At 44.3% G+C, this 17,886-nt stretch overlaps 6 protein-coding genes across 6 annotated transcripts in view; 4 read left to right on the top strand and 2 right to left on the bottom strand.

Annotated features, from left to right (window-relative positions):
* Positions 1-653: 653 nt before the first annotated feature.
* Pmar_PMAR022277 (dynein light chain 4, axonemal, putative) lies at positions 654-1,582 on the bottom strand (the record flags this gene model as incomplete). The annotated part of the gene is made up of 4 exons (XM_002785497.1): positions 654-716; positions 914-1,012; positions 1,371-1,466; positions 1,523-1,582. The coding sequence occupies 4 exons, from the start codon at positions 1,580-1,582 to the stop codon at positions 654-656; spliced, it is 318 nt and encodes a 105-aa protein (XP_002785543.1).
* Positions 1,583-3,561: 1,979 nt separating this feature from the next.
* On the top strand, positions 3,562-4,143 carry Pmar_PMAR022276 (hypothetical protein; the record flags this gene model as incomplete). Its single annotated transcript, XM_002785496.1, has 3 exons — positions 3,562-3,653; positions 3,749-3,868; positions 3,975-4,143. The coding sequence occupies 3 exons, from the start codon at positions 3,562-3,564 to the stop codon at positions 4,141-4,143; spliced, it is 381 nt and encodes a 126-aa protein (XP_002785542.1).
* Positions 4,144-5,034: 891 nt separating this feature from the next.
* Positions 5,035-6,351, top strand: Pmar_PMAR022275 (Gamma-interferon-inducible lysosomal thiol reductase precursor, putative). Its single transcript, XM_002785495.1, has 7 exons — positions 5,035-5,144; positions 5,187-5,270; positions 5,312-5,421; positions 5,466-5,557; positions 5,600-5,653; positions 5,700-5,807; positions 5,860-6,351. The coding sequence occupies exons 1-7, from the start codon at positions 5,062-5,064 to the stop codon at positions 6,037-6,039; spliced, it is 711 nt and encodes a 236-aa protein (XP_002785541.1). The 5' UTR covers positions 5,035-5,061; the 3' UTR covers positions 6,040-6,351.
* Positions 6,352-6,406: 55 nt separating this feature from the next.
* Pmar_PMAR022274 (conserved hypothetical protein) lies at positions 6,407-9,898 on the top strand (the record flags this gene model as incomplete). The annotated part of the gene is made up of 11 exons (XM_002785494.1): positions 6,407-6,453; positions 7,863-7,946; positions 7,988-8,231; positions 8,374-8,481; positions 8,534-8,673; positions 8,716-8,793; positions 8,836-8,960; positions 9,002-9,093; positions 9,140-9,199; positions 9,563-9,673; positions 9,761-9,898. The coding sequence occupies 11 exons, from the start codon at positions 6,407-6,409 to the stop codon at positions 9,896-9,898; spliced, it is 1,227 nt and encodes a 408-aa protein (XP_002785540.1).
* A 1,233-nt stretch (positions 9,899-11,131) lies between these two features.
* Pmar_PMAR022273 (hypothetical protein) lies at positions 11,132-14,927 on the bottom strand (the record flags this gene model as incomplete). The annotated part of the gene is made up of 13 exons (XM_002785493.1): positions 11,132-11,164; positions 11,211-11,294; positions 11,453-11,569; positions 11,617-11,885; positions 11,927-11,981; positions 12,039-12,135; positions 12,184-12,356; positions 12,400-12,474; positions 12,913-13,026; positions 13,304-13,376; positions 13,631-13,722; positions 13,773-13,871; positions 14,781-14,927. 13 exons carry the CDS (start codon positions 14,925-14,927, stop codon positions 11,132-11,134), a joined length of 1,428 nt encoding a protein of 475 aa, XP_002785539.1.
* A 1,990-nt stretch (positions 14,928-16,917) lies between these two features.
* Pmar_PMAR022272 (conserved hypothetical protein) overlaps positions 16,918-17,886 on the top strand; it is a gene marked incomplete at both ends in the record, with an annotated part of 9,215 nt that continues 8,246 nt past the window's right edge. Inside the window, 2 exons of the mRNA XM_002785492.1 lie at positions 16,918-17,090; positions 17,769-17,871. Coding sequence (XP_002785538.1) covers positions 16,918-17,090; positions 17,769-17,871 — 276 coding nt within the window. The remainder of the gene's footprint in view (positions 17,091-17,768; positions 17,872-17,886) is intronic.

The raw sequence follows: 17,886 nt of genomic DNA, 5'->3' as shown, positions 1-17,886 counted from the left end.
CGGATGCAGCCCTGATCCTCCGACTGACCAAGGCCGCGCTGAATACGAGGAGGAAGCAGGAGCACCCTGACTGAGGGCCTCTTGGAAGAATTTCCATCAACGCACTTTGTTAGATCCGTTGATTAAAACCGATGCAGTGTGCAAGTTTGTACAAGACTGGACAGTACCCCTTATCTCACGATAACCTGAGAGGCTCTGTTAGGCTGGCAAGTCGTGTCGATGAATTTGGGTTAGATCACCTCGATAATGTTTATAGCGTAACTTCTTTTGGAATGCAGAGGAGGAATCGGGCGCTGTTCTACGGCCGTTCGATGGCCTTTGCATCATCAAGATTGCGAGTGTAGTCAGACTATGGGGAAATTAGAGAAATTGTTGATATAATTCAGGACTCTTAGCCGTCTCGATACAAAAAGGGGTCTCTTATTATACTCTGCCCCCGTTTGTCAGAGTAATGAATTTTATTATAAAGTGGATATCACAGAAGAGCCTTAGTAACTTTGATAATGTTGGAAATGACCACAACAACAATACTTGAATCAAGAGCGGACCAAGTGAGCTATAAAACAGATCGACTGAGTGAGTGCAAAGCCTCCAAATTTAGTAACTTCAACTCAACAAATGTGAACCAATCGCTATAACACGATACATGTTTGTCAGCACTTGAAGACCAAAACGGCTATATCCCCTTGGTAGAAGCAGTGCATCAACGAACCGTTCTAAGGAGACAACTCTTAGCTTCCGAGCACAGCACATTCCCACAGATTTGAAATGCCCAGATCGAAAAGTTGATTTTCAATGATCATCATTTTCCCGAAAAAACAATGTAAGCACTTCTGAGCAAAAACTCTATAGCCGATTCTTCATCACAACAGATGTCGACAACTTCGAGCTTCCGAGTCGATCTATGGCTCACCTGTGCAGTGATGTCGTAACTAAAACCTTTGCCGATTACGCAATGCCACGCTAGACCGTATTGCTTATCGAGAGAATCTTTAATCAATTGTGCTGCAGCCTGAAAAAGGATTAAACCGTCGTACTCCGATTGATCCAACAAATTGAAGACTCAGAAGGTGTGAAGTCACTGAGAGATGTAGTGGTTGTGGAACCAAGCGTTTTAGTGTTCGCTCCGACATTCTTCGTAACGAAACTCAGGTTGCTTGAACACCTCTCGTTTGCATGAAAATTTTGTCAGTGATAACTGCTATACATCCCATTGCTACGCGATGAGCGATGGTCGTACTCATCTACAGACTAGCTATGAAGTAGCAGGTGAAGCACTTTCATCAACATTCATGAATCCTAGTCAGGACATGTACAAGAGAGACCCATACAATGAGGCAGTAGCGAGTGTAGGGAGAACACCTAGTGACCTCCAAGTTGACTCCTTCAGGGGTGGCATGCTTATCGATCGCCCCCACAATTAAGTCCACAACTTCACCCCTGGTATCTCCCGCAATATCCGTATGCTGAGATCACACAAGATAATATCTGGCTATGCTTGAACAATCGCGCATTTGGTCACCTTCACCAATGACCGTTGCATTTGCTTCTTGAGGTCGGCAGGGATGTCCTTGGCAGCCATTAAACGAGAAAGTTCTCAATGGAGTGCTCTGTGATGTGATTGAACCACTTCACATGATACCATCCTGCACCATTTCCGGTGGAAATACAGATGCACTGTGCCGCGCTTGCATGTGCCGCGACGTAGTCTCGTGAATTAGAACAGTATCTTACAACGCAATTCCTCTCATTATATACAACGGTGCGACCTCCAGCTAGGGCATTTCTCCGCCAAGGATCCGTATTGTGTTTCTCTCCCATGGAAATAAGAACCCAAGCATGCCCCACTTCATCCCCATTCCGTATCAATTTACTCTACTGTACTCATAACGTCTGCTGTAGATAACCCTTCAAGTTCTTCATAGGATAAGTTAATTTATGAAGCTTCAGCCAAGGTCGCACAAATGGGCTATTGCTTTGTCAATAATCCCATCCTAAAATAGATCTCGGTGGAATAAATTCCTACGAGTGGGGCAACTATGCCACCCCAAAAATAGACCTCGATGAAATATAATTCACCGAGTGGGGCAACTATGCCACCCTAAAATAGACCTCGATGGAATAAAATTCTCCAAATGGGGCAACTATGCCACCCTAAAATAGACCTCGGTGGAATAAGATTCTCCAAATGGAGCAACTATGCCACCCTACTGTAGACCTTAATGAAATAGGTTTCTCCGCGTGGGGCAACTATGCCACCATTACATGAGAGCTTTTGCAATTCTCGGGGTCGGACTCAAAATCGCCGCTTTAACCTTCGTCATAAATCTTGGTCACAAGTGTGGCCTTAAATCACAAAGGAGTAAACGGTTAATTACCGACACAGGAAGGCTCCGTTTGGATTCGCGGTGGGATCTTCCCGTACTGCGTACGCATAGGTAAGATTTTTCTCGTGCGTATGCGTGCAGGATCTACCGCGAGTGCGAGCGCACTGCCACCTAAGCAGATGAAAATCAATCCGCTTCGCCTTCGATTGCTCTTACATTAGGTTTGACTTCAGAAGCTACACCTGTGAATTATGGATGGAAAACAACTATCTAGTTCCAAGACTCTGCAGCAGGACCCCCGTCGTCTAGATATATTATTCAATCTAATTTTCCGAGCTGGGAAAATTGCATTAATATATGAAAAATGGCTTGATCCAATCCCATCAGTCAAAGCGGACGCAATGTGTATCAGGTACACCCAGAGGTTCCCTTACAAGGGCCGAATGTGAATCCAATGTCTGCCTTGAATTCGCTGCGTTCCTCATGTAGCTTATCCACAGCGTCATTTCCATTCTTCTGGTGTTGCGTTTTTCGAGTGCAAGTAGCATAGAATTTCACCCCTCAAATGAAACAAGTTGTAGTGACATATTGACAAGACCCAGACGTAGCTAACTCTTGAATGCCACGAGAAGTCGAGTTAACTCCAGGCTGTCGGCTACTTCACGAGCCGGATTTGGGAGGAAGTATATCGCATGAAGATACGAGTGATCCCGATGCAACTTATGAGACGGTGTGGATAGGAGCCACCAGAGCACTGTGCTGGTTGGTTACTGAGCTTCCAGAAATTAGGTGATTGATTGCCTCTAGAACTTGCGTCTCGAACGTTTGGACTGTCATGGTTCGATTGGCTGCTGATGCGATTGGGTTAGGAACTAATGTTAGTGGTGATAATGAGCAGGCAACAGGGAATTCTTCTTGCGCTCACGTGACTGGAGACTGTATGCAAAATTACGCCTTCCGGGAATTGCACCCGGATCAGTCGTGTGGCAGATAGATGCCATAACCTTTAGCGGCGCTGATGTGACTTTCTTTGTGAATCTAACCGACTTTCGGATTCCCTCAGGAGCTCTACCGTTCTAGAGATAGGTTGTGGGCAAGGATTGGCAGGCTTATTCTGTGCCAAACAGGCAGGGGCAAAGCGAGTGGTGAGCATGGGGATTGCTCGTGATCGGTGCGCCCTTCTCGAATATGCTAAGCGCAGGTGTTGACTGATGTTTCCGAATCTGCTTTGGCCATGGTCCAGAAAAACGCCAAATTGAATGGTGTGGCTGACCGTGTAGCAACTGCAGTCCTCGATGTATCAAAAATCGTGAATTTTGATGAGAGGTAGGCCCTGCATGTAGCGTCCAATCGCGATCATCGGTCGATGAATTCCTCCCAATAACTTGTTTCGTCACATTGTCTCATTGAGGTTTTGATAGGTTCGATTATCTTATCGCAAGCGACATGCTGTTCTCTACGAAGCTCGCTAAAGATGTTTTTGTTGCCTGTCGAACTTTCGTGAAGCCTGGAGGGACGATACTATTGGGCCATGAGAAACGGTGAGCCGCGGTCATCGGGTCCCATAGATGGCGATGCGACCCGGTTTGTGTGAGTCATTATTTCCTCCCACGTGGTTCACCTTCCACATCATGCAGTTCTCATCAGGTATTCGGTCTACCGAGATCGGGCAACCTGTGAGATCAAACAGGATGCTAATGACGAGCCGCTCGAGCTTTTCATCGGCTTAGCAAGACAAGAGGAGTGGTTAGTCCATGAGCTTTCACCTTTCGATGATAAACCTCAGCTCTTAGCTATCAAAATAGATTGCGTCTGAAACCCTGTGAATCATTCACGTTGCGCTGCATCACAGAGGATTGCGTTCGAGTGAATGCTTCACCCGCTGTGGTGGAAGGGGGCTAACCAATCATTCTTTTGACTCGAATAAGGACTGCTTCCTGGGAACTCAAGTGACCGAGCATCACGAGCTACTGCTCAGGCCGCTGTCGAACATAAACTTCTGGAAGTGGGGCAACTATGCCACTCCAAAATTGACCGCAGTGGAATAAATATATTCAAGTGGGGCAACTATGACACCCTGAAATAGACCTCAATGGAATAAATTTCTTCAAGTGGGGCAACTATGCCACCCTGGTATAGACCCTAGCGGAACAAATTTCTTCAAGTGGGGCAACTATGCCACTCCGAAATTGACCGCAGTGGAATAAATTTCTTCAAGTGGGGCAACTATGCCACTCCGAAATTGACCGCAGTGGATTAAATTTCTTCAAGTGGGGCAACTATGCCACCCTGAAATAGACCCTAGCGGAACACATTTCTCCAAGTGGGGCAACTATGCCACCCCGAAATGGACCTTAACATAATGAGGGGAATATTTGAGGGGAATATTTCCAAAATGTCTTTAAATAAGAGATTTTGCAATTATCGGGGTCGGACTCAAAATCGCCGCTTTAACCTTCGTCATGAATCTTGGTCACAAGTGTTCCCTTAAATCACAAAAGAGTAAGTTATCGACACAGGAAGGCTTCGTTTGGATTTGCAGTTGGATCTTCCCTGTACGCATGGGTAAGCTTTTTCTCGTGCGTATGCGTGCAAGATCTACTGGGACTGCACTGCAACCACGGCTGTAACCGGAGGTCACTCAGCCTCTCCATTTGAGCTCGATTCCATTGAAAAATTCTGGATTTTTACATCAACGTATGTGCTGCCAGTTCGAGAGATCCGGTAAATTTCTATGATAAAGATCATCTCTATCATCTCGGCCATCGCCTCCCTCGTCCTCTCAAGATCGATCCCTCCGACCCTCCATTTCAAGCTGTACACTCTTCCTCTCCCTCACCGTCCCACCTTCTCTATCAGGTTCTACGAGACCCTCTGTCCGTACTGTCAGAGGTTCATGGTCGATCAAGTCGCCCCCATCGTCGATGATCCGGAGACGGCCAAGTCAGATTTGCTATAAGTGGCATGATTAGATGTCCTCTCAGATTCGTCGATTTGGATTTGGAATTAATCCCGTACGGTAACGTTCGCAATGGTAAATGTCAACACGGCCCAATCGAGTGCGAAGGAAATGCCTATCATCGATGCATCATTGGTAGCTCCCCTTCTCCATTGGTACCTCTGGTGATTCCCCTATAGATGTCCTTGACTACGATCCTGCCAAATATCTCCCCGCCATCCTCTGCATGGAGGAGGCCTTCAAGAACTATAACTTCACCGGCATGGACCACGTAGGATAAGATGCCTCATCGAGCCATACGGTTTCTGCTCAGGCACCCATGGGACACTTCGGTCTAATGTGCGTAAAGGAAGGCACACACTTCGATGTACCATTATTCGATCTGCTATTCGATACCCAACCGTCCGGTCTAGGTTTCAACATGGTGCGAAGTTCATCGCTGCTACAGTTCCCCCGAAAGGTCTGCGAAGCTCGAGGAAGCCGCCAGGAAGGAGACTGAGAGCCTCGACCCTCCTAAGCAGGTATTCTCTCTGTTGATCATTTATTCCTCTTTTCACTGTTGGCCGTCCACAGTTCGTCCCCTGGATCACCGATATCGAGGGACATCAGCTCCCTGATGCTCACGCTGATTTCAAAGGATATGTATGTGATTATTTACGGAACAACAGCTACGCAATGCCGCCGGTTTGCCGACCGACCATTTCCCTCAATTTTGAGGGAGCAATGTCTATGAAGCGCGAGAGCTATGCCTAGATGAGACGACATCTCAATCCCGCTCTGTTTGTTTCCCAAGGGCAGATCCAAGCGATCCGCTCAACCTACGAGTGCTCTCACATTACGTTCGACTTCAGGGGTTATATCTGCGGGTTTTTGATGGAAAACAACTACCCAGTTTCGAGACTCGGCAGCAGGAACACTGTCGTCCAGAGGGTATTCAATTTAATTTTTCGAGCGGGTTCAACATTTCATTATTTCATGGCAGAGTCCCAATTTGTGAATACGGCTCCTGAGCTTGTTCAAAAGCGTGCTCGGTCATCACATTTTCCGATTACTCTCTCATTAGGAGAGGCTTTGTTGCGTTTTGTGACTAACATCGTATTATCTCCCAAAACTCGCAAGTATGGCTGCTCAGCTTGAGCAAGAGCGAGGTCAATTGCGGCGCACGCTGTAATAACTTGGGACAACTGAATTGATAACGTCTTGAGCAAGTCATACTCGGGCGGCGCTGCCAGTAGTAGTTCAAAACGTTACCCTGAGAGATGACTTGCCACCGTTCCGAATCAGTGATGCGGGATCAAAAATACATATCATAGGACGCACTACCGATCAGGTTATCGTGAGCACGTGTAAAATACCAATGCAAACCCAGTACAAAATCAAGGAGACCACTCCTCCTCTCTATCGATAGCATGGAGTGTATCACAATAATCATGAAGAAATTAGCACTCAAGTAGGAGCGCCACGTTACCTCCACTCCCTATCAATTTACTGTACTGCACTCATAAGTTATGAGTCATATCGTCAGCTGTAGATACTGCTTTCAAGTTCCTCACGGTTAATTAATAAATAAGAGTTCCCTGCCACCCTAAAAAAGACCTCAGTGGAGTAAATTTTTTAAGTGGGGCAACTATGCCACCCTAGAATAGACCTTAGTGGAGTAAATTCCTCCAGGTGGGGCAACTATGCCATCCTAAAATAGACCTTGGTGGAGTAAATTCCTCCGAGTGGGGCAACTATGCCGCGCTAAAATATACCTCAGTGGAGTTAATTTCTCCAAGTGGGGCAACTATGCTATCCTAAAATAGACCTTAGTGGAGTAAATTCCTCCAGGTGGGGCAACTATGCCATCCTAAAATAGACCTTGGTGGAGTAAATTCCTCCAAGTGGGGCAACTATGCCGCGCTAAAATATACCTCAGTGGAGTTAATTTCTCCAAGTGGGGCAACTATGCTATCCTAAAATAGACCTTAGTGGAGTAAATTCCTTCAAGTGGGGCAACTATGCCGCCCTAAAATAGACCTTGGTGGAGTAAATTCCTTCAAGTGGGGCAACTATGCCGCCCTAAAATAGACCTTGGTGGAGTAAATTCCTTCAAGTGGGGCAACTATGCCGCCCTAAAATAGACCTTGGTGGAGTAAATTCCTTCAAGTGGGGCAACTATGCCGCGCTAAAATAGACCTTAGTGGAGTAAATTCCTTCAAGTGGGGCAACTATGCCACCCTAAAATAGACCTTGGTGGAGTAACGTTTGGAATCATGGTGGTATCTTCATCGTACGCATGAGTAAGATTTTCCTCCTGCGTATGCGTGCAGGATCTACTGGGAGTGCATTGCAACCACGGCTGTAACCGGATGTGGCGCAGCCTCTTCATTGGGGTATGAATCTGTTGGCAAGTTTCAAATTTATACATCAACGTATGTGCTGCCAGTTCGAGAGATCCGATAGTTTTCCATGATGAAGATCATCTCCATCATCTCAGCCATCGTCTCTCTCGTCCTCTCAAGACCGACCCCTCCGACCCTTCATTTCAAGCTGTACACTCTTTCTCTCCCTCACCGTCCCACCTTCTCTATCAGGTTCTACGAGACCCTCTGTCCGTACTGTCAGAGGTTCATGGTCGATCAAGTCGCCCCCATCGTCGATGATCCGGAGACGGCCGAGTCAGATTTGCTATAAGTGGCGTAATTAGATGTCCTCTCAGATTCGTCGATTTGGATTTGGAATTAATCCCTTACGGTAACGTCCGCAATGGTAAATGTCAACACGGCCCAATCGAGTGCGAAGGAAACGCCTATCATCGATGCATCATTGGTAGCTCCACCTATTCTACTATATTTGATAACTTCACTATAGACGTCCTTGACTACGATCCTGCCAAATATCTCCCCGCCATCCTCTGCATGGAGGAGGCCTTCAAGAACTATAACTTCACCGGCATGGACCACGTAGGATAAGATGCCTCATCGAGCCGTACGGTTTCTGCTCAGGCACCCATGGGAGCCTTCGGTGTAATGTGCGTAAAGGAGGGCACACACTTCGATGTACCATTATTCGATCTGCCCGATAATCCCCCACCATTCCGTCTAGGCTGCGAGATTGGGCGAAGTTCACCGCTGCTACACTTCCCCCGAAAGGTCTGCGAAGCTCGAGGAAGCCGCCAAGAAGGAGACTGAGAGCCTCGACCCTCCTAAGCAGGTATTCTCTCTGTTAATCATTTATTCCTCTTTTCACTGTTGGCCGTCCACAGTTCGTCCCCTGGCTCACCGACGTTAAGGGGCATCAGCTCCCTGATGTTTACGCTGATTTCAAAGGATATGTATGTGGTTATTTGAAGAACAACAGCTACGCGATGCCGCCGGTTTGCCGACCGACCATTTCTCTCAATCTGTAAGGCCATAATATACTTTGCATCGCGAGGACTAGTCCTAGATACTACGGCTCTCTAGACCCCGCTAGCGTCACTTTCATCACTGAGCAGCTCAACCCCGCTTTGTCCGTGTTCCAAAGGTAGATAAGAATCGGATCCGTCTCTGATTGACCTCGAATCAGGTTCGTCAACTTCAACATATCTCTGGTCCCCTACGGCCGCACGGTGCCCACCATTGGAGGTGGAGCTACTTGTATTCACGGAGTATCCGAATGCGCACTCAACGCGTACGAGCGTTGTGTTATTGGTGAGCAATTACTTCCCGATTGTCGTCGCATCTAAGCTCAGATGCTTTCCATAAGGATCCTGGCGCTGCTTTGGCTACCGTTGGCTGCATGACTGACAGGCTTCAGAATTTCGATAATGTCACAGCATTTTGGGTGAGGTCTCGTCCATTGCAAATCTGTGTTTGTATTCGTGGCTCAGTTCCAGTACCAATTGGAAGCCGTTGCCGCTGGGTGTATCGGCGCGATCCCTGCCTTTACAGTAAGATGTACTCTCCTACCTCTAACTTATCCGGTGTGGGAAAATATGCATATGTTCAGTTACATGTGTAGGTGACATTTGCGGAAATTCTGAGGAAAATCGAGAAAATTCTCATTGGGTCAAGTACATTTACACCCGAATCCGTATGTAGATTTCTGAAATTAGTGAGGACTCAGCTGAGGAAAGCAAACATATATTCCAACACTGAACTTGTCTGTTGAAACATCTACTGTTTAATTCGCTCATCCTCCTGTAATACCGAGGAGTCTATGCTGATGTGAACTGTTCATCACTAATGGGAACTGAATTGATCTCCCTTCCCTTTCAATGCTGCTTGTCGTCGATTCCTGTGGTACTCCTCAGGGTGCGAAGTTCGGCGAGGTTGAGCAGTGTCACTATAACTCCACGATGACTGCTGAGCTCTCTGCGCGCGCTGGAAATGCGACTGCCCGAGTCTCCCTACCGACCGCTGGGGTAAGGCCCCTACATACAGATTACGTAGCTTTTGTATGTACCTGCCTAATGAGATGTATCTTGTATTGTAACTCCTTATACTTTCAGGGTCCTTTGCTTACCGAGGTGGATGGTACTGCGTTACCACCAACCGTATATACAGACTTCCAGGGTTACCTACGTAAATTCTTAGCCGATGGAGATTTTGAGCAGCCTCCTATCTCGTCTGTTACTGCTACAGGGTAATCCACCGTTGATGCAGTCTCTCCACTCGATGTGTTTGCTCGCCTCGTACGAGATTGTGAGGGGATGGGATAATTGACGTCTACCTTTTCAGTGCGTCGAGGTCGACCAGGGAGGCATCAGCTCCCGAAGTCGCTCAAGAAGAGCCGCTGGTGGCTTGATGGAAACTCGACGTTGTCGGCAGACTGCTGGAATGCGTTGGTGTTGCTACATGTAAAGGGTTTCAATCATTTATGAGTGTGTTCCAGAGTAGTTTCTAACAACCATGACTATTGAGTCACGGAGAAGTGTCCCGGTTTTGTCGCTCAATACGGAGTGTTTCACAGCAATCAGGAATCAATTTCCCAATGAAACAGCTCGAATCTGTCCGAACAACTCATTTTCGTCCAGTTTTACTCTCCAGGGATGGGAGTATATGAGGCCTCCTTTGTCACGATCGTTTCCTCTCATCACAACCAATGGCGAGTCCTGGCTTTCCTCATGCAAGTAGTTTCCACACTGGGTTGTTACAATCACTATCACAATGTCATACGTAACGTCCCTTTCGTCTAGATGATGGACTGCATCCAATGAATGATAACTCCGCGTTCTCTGAGCATCAGACAAAGCGCCTTTTCATGGGTGTAAATTCACACGCAGGCTGTTGGTTTCTGAGGCCAAGCATAACACATTTCCTCACAAGTTTTTCTAGCGATAAAAGATGACATTTCCTGCCGTATATCTTCACTTCACCGATCATATCTAATACCTACGTACAGTCAACCGAACGCTGCAACTCCGTGCCTTAACTCAGAAACTTGAGGTTCTGTGTAACCACCAAGAACTACACAAATACGGCCCTGAATATCTCTATGATGATTTAGACGTCTTTGCTACAGTGATGATGATCTACCCATATCTAAGCTGATGCACTCGAAGGCTTGTGGTATCTATACGGGTAACGACACTTGCGTGTCAACACGAGTAAAAATTTCACTGTGCCACGAAATTCCCCCATAACTGAGTGCTTTGTACAGACTATACTCATCATGGTTGATTCTTTGCATCTACTCTCCTATATGTATGATGATCCATATGCTCACTGAGCGCCCGTATGTGATGGTCCAGGTTCCCGCACAGGGAAGATTCTACACTTGGCGAATCAACGCAATCCGACTCAGAGTAAATTATGATGAACTATCAGTCTTTGATGCTTCGGAGCAACAACAACTACACAGAAACTCCCATCCGGTGTGATCACGGCTGAACCCTGTTTAATCTAAAGGACACCTAAAAAACCAAACGATGCCTTGGGGAGCTCAATGGAGGGACTTACTTGAACTCCATAGTGATCAGAGATGATAGGCAAAGGAGCAACACCATCAGCCGGACTAGTCAACCCATCGAACACGACCCGCATCTGACAAGTATGTCGATAATGCACTTCGTGAAACGCTTCGCTCCGCTGTGCTCAAGACAAGACAATAGCATGAAAATCACGAATTTCGAGACGTCTTTCTCACATGTCCACCAACACCACCGAGTAAAATATCTTGCACGCATGCACACAAGATTCACCTCCTTTTCCTCCAACTTGATCGTTCTCGGTTCCGGTTCGGGCGCGTCCTTCAGGAAAACATAATCACATCGCAACTCAGCGCCAGGGTCGCCCAATCGCGTCGACGGATTATTCACCTGTCAGCGAAAAAAATATAAATTTCCAAAATTTCTAAATTTTTCACCCCGTCCCAAGTGAGCGGCATTTTCAGGCGTTCCAAAGATCCTTCCACTTCCGAGTTGATCTTTTCCAATTTCTTGCAATCTTGCTTTTCCTCAACGCCATCACCCTTAGGGACAAGGGGAACTTCATCATCACTGATTGCTTGAATCTTCGGTTCATCATCAGCAACTTCGGTTTCGATGAATTCGTCGTTTTCGGCGGTTTTATTTGTCTTCTCATCGACTTGTGATTTTTTCTCAGCTTCTTCAGATTTATGCCGGGCTTCGAAAGCTTTGGTATGACTTCGCGCATTTGATCGTTGGGGAGTCGACCCGCCTCAGGGTTGAAGACTTTCAGCGCATCTTGGTATCCATTGCGATGGAACATCTGACAGGGGGACAGCCGACACAATAATTTAGCACGCATGTACAAAGATATTCCTACCATCAACTCGACGGACTCCATATCTTCCTCGTTGAGGCTGAATGTCGAGCAGTTGAGATCACCACAGAGGATCACTTGTGAATTCTTAGGTGAGTAACTTTAAGTTAGAAAAATGCCCCCACCAGGGATCGAACCCGGGACCTACTGATCCACAGCCCAAAGGATCTCATCCGCCTGCGCCTTCCTGTTAGGGTTAATACAATCCCCTTCCCTCCCCAGCACAAAATGGAGGTCCACTATAGTCAATGTTTGACCGGCAGCACCAGTGAGCTCACCAGAAACTATGAGGTAACCCGGACGAAGGAAAGTCCATTCAACCTACTGAGACCATAATTTTGTGGCGCGTGACGGAATCTCTTACCCACAACCATATCCAACCTAAGCCTGTTACCGGAGCTGTATATCCTTGAACTTGGAAGGGCTCAGCGCATTCGACCTACTCAAATTAAAAAATGATCTCCCAAACCTTCGTGCGCACTTTCGAACGTCGACTGTGTGAGAGTTTAAAGTCCAACGCCTACTACGACAACACGGCTTAATTAGACTCGCATCGATGCACATTAGCTGCCGAGGGATGAGCTTTAGCCTTTCAAATTGTCTACTCTCATCATGCCAATGAGTTTTGTCTTGAACATCGAGTAGAATGCTGGAGAATAAGTTTAGTATGGTAAAAAAGGCCGCGGGTAATTATCCAACTTTGGAGAGTCTTTACACACAGTCAGTGATGGTTGAGAGCTCTACAATCAAATACGGCCAACATCATAATTAATACACACGCCAAAATTCGGGTGGCGCACGAAGAACGATAGTGACCCTTTCTGACGCTCACAGTATGGGGTCAATTTTAATATTAAAGTGCGACATTTATGCCCACCTTAGCATCACTGAATCTCTTTTTATTGAGCAAAATGGTGAGGCCCATGTAGTCGAACGGTTGAGAACGTCCTTCACTATGGAAGCCGCTGGCGTATTGTAGACAATGGAAAACCTGAGCAGCATAGATCCGCAGAGGTTCGAATCCCAGAGAGCACATTATTATGATAAAAACAATGTTGGAGGAATATATGTGCGCTTTCGTCAGCTGAGCTTAGGAGTTAACATACGAATTCGGGTAGAAGTTTACGGAAACTAAAAAGAATTTCTCAAAAATTTCCTCATATGTAGCTGACCATGCGCATACATTCCCAAACTGCCTGAGATAGAATCGAACCCCATACCTCTAGAATGAAAACCACCAGAGATACCATTGAACCATTCCAACTTACATATTGTGATATTAATCTCATCACCGGGGGACAGAGCAAGATTGCGACAACGAACGCCAGCGCTCTTAGAATTCTGAACAAAAACCATCAGTTATACCGATCGATTCATATACGTCAAAATCCACTGAAAATGGATACCGTAATTCGCATGAAAACATCAGCAAAGCCAATACTTAAATTATTACACAATGAAAGAATCAGATGTACATTTCGTGGGAAACCGAGAAAGTCGTACTTTCACACTTAATACCTCAGCAAGTTAGTGGAGACTGCCAACAACGACAAGGTATCCGGTTCAAATCTCAGCCGCCCCCCCCCTATTATTACGATGGGAAAGCATTAGCGATGATGGTGAGCAACATTGATGGTAAAAACGACTGGAAAGGATAGAACGGCGCGTTGTGATCGGCGGACAAAATCTGAAAAAAAGGGGAAAATTTTCCTCAAAAAATTATGAATTTTTCAGTACATAGTATTGATTTTCAAGCCCATTAACGATTGCCTCTTTGGAAGCGCTGGCGAATACTTCTTGGAGGCAAACAACATCATAATCACGATTTTGGAGTACCTAGAAAAATAAAAGTTTATGAATTGCTCGAAACTTTACTAAATTTCGCGAGAAAAATATAAAATATAGAATCACTCACGAGCGTGGGAGATCTGATTACGGAAAAATCGTCAGTACGCGAAAGTAAAAGTTTTCGTTTACAAAAAAGACATATAACTTTCGCGTCAAGGAAGCTAATATATATCATGTTTTTAATAAAATGTTGGCGAAATATATGTTCGCTTTCCTCAGCTGAGCCCAGGAGAGTTTCCTCACTAATGAGAGTAGAAATGTACAGAAACCAACAACAATTTCCCGAAATTTCCTCATAATTTTCATATTATCACCAACACATGTAGTTGACCTTGCGCATATTTTCCTCCCAAATCTACACTGTTGAAACAATAAAATGCCGAAGTTCACCCAGGGTAAAAGTCCAATATCCTTTAACGAGTAAATCACCCTTAAAAAACAAAACACTAGTGAAAAATGTATTTCACAACTTACTTCACGTAAAACAATTAGTGTTATCAATCACGGCAACACATACGTTTTAAATTTACAGCAAGCATCGCGCCACTTCACGTTAAACAGTTGAAACCCCAATATCATAATAATACGCGTAATATGAACACTGTCGAAGCTCAGAAGCTCAAGTTTACTGAAAACTCTATAAAATTCAAATCGCGAAAAACATCATGTTTGCCCTGATTCCAACAACGTAGGCATGATTTCACATGTAAAACTCGATGCTTAAGCGCAGGAGAGATCTATTGAAAATCGCGCAAGCGATTCCCTCGTAGGGTAATGGAGTTTCACAACCCGTTTTACGCGAAGTGGTAGCGCAGGACTCGGTGAAAAACGCGGTGATATGCCGTGGTCGCGAAATATGTTTTTAATATCACTAGGGTGGTGAAACTTCAATAATACCTCAATGAGTATTTTAATGCGTTGAGGCATATCCTTGATAGCAGTATCAACATTATAAGTGAGGACTGTGAGATCTTCCATCTTGCCTTTACTGTTGGTCACACGAGCCTTTGAAGTCTTACCACCGATGGAGGCACTAGTACTCATTATTACACTAAACAAACTAAGCAGTAGTCATACCTCAACATGTTATGCTTCGAAGTTTACATGAGAATAACCCAGGTTCAATTCCAACCGAACATCCTTTATTGTTCAATGCTGCTGTTAATTAAAAATCTGGAATGAATATAAGACGACCCAATTCAGACGGGCATTTTCCGAGGATGAGACGCGAATCGATCTACAAGGGTTCTTAAATGAAAAAAAAATTTGAAAAAAATACAAAATTATGGGGGAAATCAGAAATAAATACATTTTTTTTAAAAGCGCAAATTTAAGGGGACAGTTTGAAATGAATACATAATTGAAAAGGAAATTTCCAAATGAATAGGAAGTCACAGCTATTTCGATACGAATTTTTTTTGTAGTCACCTCGGACAGATGATTCAGCACCAAACTAAAATGTGGAAAATTCGACCGAAAACATGACATTAAATATCGATCGGAAAACTCTTAGAAGGAACTCGAAAAAAATAATTTCACCGTTGAATATCGAAAAGTGTATTCTTTTAACAAACTTTAAAAAATGAAATTATCAATTTAGATGATTTTGAAACATCTAAAGTGAAAACTAACTTCAACAACAACAACAGCAGAAAATGAATTTTTGAACTTTTTCACCAATTTCGAATAGCTACACCAAATCGCATAAGTGAGAAAATTCCAAGGAATGAGTCTTGGAAGAACAGATGTTCGCTTTCCTCACCTGAGCTTGGGAGTTTATATACGAATTCGGGTAGAAGTGGATAGAAACCAATGAGAATTTCCTCTCAGAATTTTCATATTGTCACCAACACATGGAGTTGACCATGTGCATATTACTACACTGCAAGGCGTGGTAACACAAACGATTTGATTCTGAGGCGAACGGAAGTGAAAAGGTTAATGATCGATTTCACGAAATCGATGGGGAAACGAAACCATGTCGCAACATAAATAATAAATTCGGAATTTTATTCTAAAAATACAATTTTTGAAGCGGAGTGATTACCACGAAATTTCCCTACGTCGTGGGCACCGAGGTGACACAATAATATCATCTAGCTTGCTAGATAGATTAGTAGATATGAAGCACCAAGAGCCGTAACATAATCATTAATAACTCGGTCTTCAAGATTGAAATGTGCATCACAAGTTAATTGCTATCACGGCAGTGCCATGTTGCGAAGCAGCACGCTACTTGTGGCTCTAATTTTTCACCTAGCGTCCTCATATCTTCTCGCATCAGACCCTCGGTAAAGTCATCGAACCCTGCTTTTCCTTGCCCAGCAGTAGAGTGTAGGTCCAATCCTTGGCTGGCTGATGGCAACAGCAGTCAAACGAGTACATTTACAATTCTCGCGCGCCACAAAATTATATAATGCACGCATGCACAAAAGATATTTTTCCAATAACAGATCATGTGCTGCCGTCTCCAATGCTCTTATCATGATCATCATTACGAAGTTGATCTACAATCCTTCCTAAACGGAGAGAGTAAATGCTGCCGTGTATTTACGAACAGTGTTTCACCCGTGATATGAAAACACTAGTGAATACCGCATTTGCATTTCACTTCGCGAAAAACGCATGTGAGCAGTGAATAACGCGTAAAACACGCGATACGTGATATGGGGTGATTCGCGAAGTGTTTTCAATTCACTTTCACATCGCGTTTTTCACATGGAGTATTACGCCACTTCACGTAAAACGGGTGAAACTCCATTATGTATTTGTCATTATCGCATAAAATTAACTAACTATATGTAACATAATATTTCATTTTTGCGTGATATCATTTGAGTTTCCCGGGCGGCCCTAGTGATACGAAAAACACTAGTGAAAAATATATTTCACGACTACTGCATATCACCGCGAATTTTTCGCCGAGTTTTACGACGCCACTTCGAGCGTAAAAAGAGTGAAACTCCATTATAACTAGTAAATGAACAAATCTAGTTAATACTCGTTTTAACGTAGTTCGCGTTTACACATCTAAATGCCTCCCGAGCAGACGTGGCAGTTTAAAACGGGTTACGACGGAGCGATCGGAAATGCAATTTTTGATGAAAAAACCGCAAAATGGGAATATTCCAATGACAATGAATTCACCCTGGACGAAAATAAAGCATTGGAGAGGACGAGAGATGCTATTCAAGAAATAAAACTGAGGTGATGGAGTTTCACCAGTTTTACGTGAAGTGGCGTCGTAAAACTCGGTGAAAAACGCGATATTCGCGGTGATATACAGTAGTCGTGAAATATATTTTTCATATCACTAGGGTGAAACAACAATAAGTTTATTAATTTCATGTTGCGTAAAATCGTTTGTGTCAAAATTTATTCTTTCGGTCAATTTTCCCCATCTATAATCGTTATTCAAACTAAATATGTTACTCGAAATGTGTTCATTTTTTCATTTTCGGAAATTGCAATTCTACGTCGTTGAATGAAACTGTCATTAAATGGGAATGGCAATTCGTAGATCTTAATTTTTAACCATTTATTTTTCAGCGATTTTATTATTATTATCATCACCGTTTAAATTTTCATGTTAAAATTAAAACATAAGTCTACACATATCATGGAGTTTCACCCGTGATATGAAAAACACTAGTGAATAACACATTTGCATTTCACTTGGCGAAAAACGCATGTGAGCAGTGAATATCGCGTAAAACACTCGATCTGTTTTACGTCATATGAGATGATTCGCGAAGTGTTTTCAATTCACTTCATATCGCGTTTTTCACATGGAGTATTACGCCACTTCACGTAAAACGGGTGTTTACAGTTATTACTAGTAGTATAATCACTAGTGTATATCTAAACTATATATGTTCCCATCAGATTCGAGAGTGGCTCCGTCGATGCTACTACTGCGATTAAGTTTCGTGAAAAGTGTCGTAACGGTTTGTGGTCCGGTCCTACTTCGGGGAAAGCTCTTGGACATGTTCAGTGAGCGAAA

The sequence above is a fragment of the Perkinsus marinus genome (genome assembly GCF_000006405.1).
Source record: "Perkinsus marinus ATCC 50983 genomic scaffold scf_1104296932410, whole genome shotgun sequence".
NCBI classification, from domain to species: domain Eukaryota; phylum Perkinsozoa; order Perkinsida; family Perkinsidae; genus Perkinsus; species Perkinsus marinus.
The sequence above is the reverse complement of the archived record's forward strand: the minus strand, read 5'-3'. Positions and strand labels throughout refer to the sequence as shown.

Bases quoted from the DNA above. Each gene is read 5' to 3' on its own strand.
- Pmar_PMAR022275 (XM_002785495.1), top strand. From the start codon at position 5,062: ATGATAAAGATCATCTCTATCATCTCGGCCATCGCCTCCCTCGTCCTC. The intron at 5,558-5,599 runs GTAGGATAAGAT...GTTTCTGCTCAG, and splicing joins ACTTCACCGGCATGGACCAC to GCACCCATGGGACACTTCGG. The intron at 5,808-5,859 runs GTATTCTCTCTG...GGCCGTCCACAG, and splicing joins GCCTCGACCCTCCTAAGCAG to TTCGTCCCCTGGATCACCGA.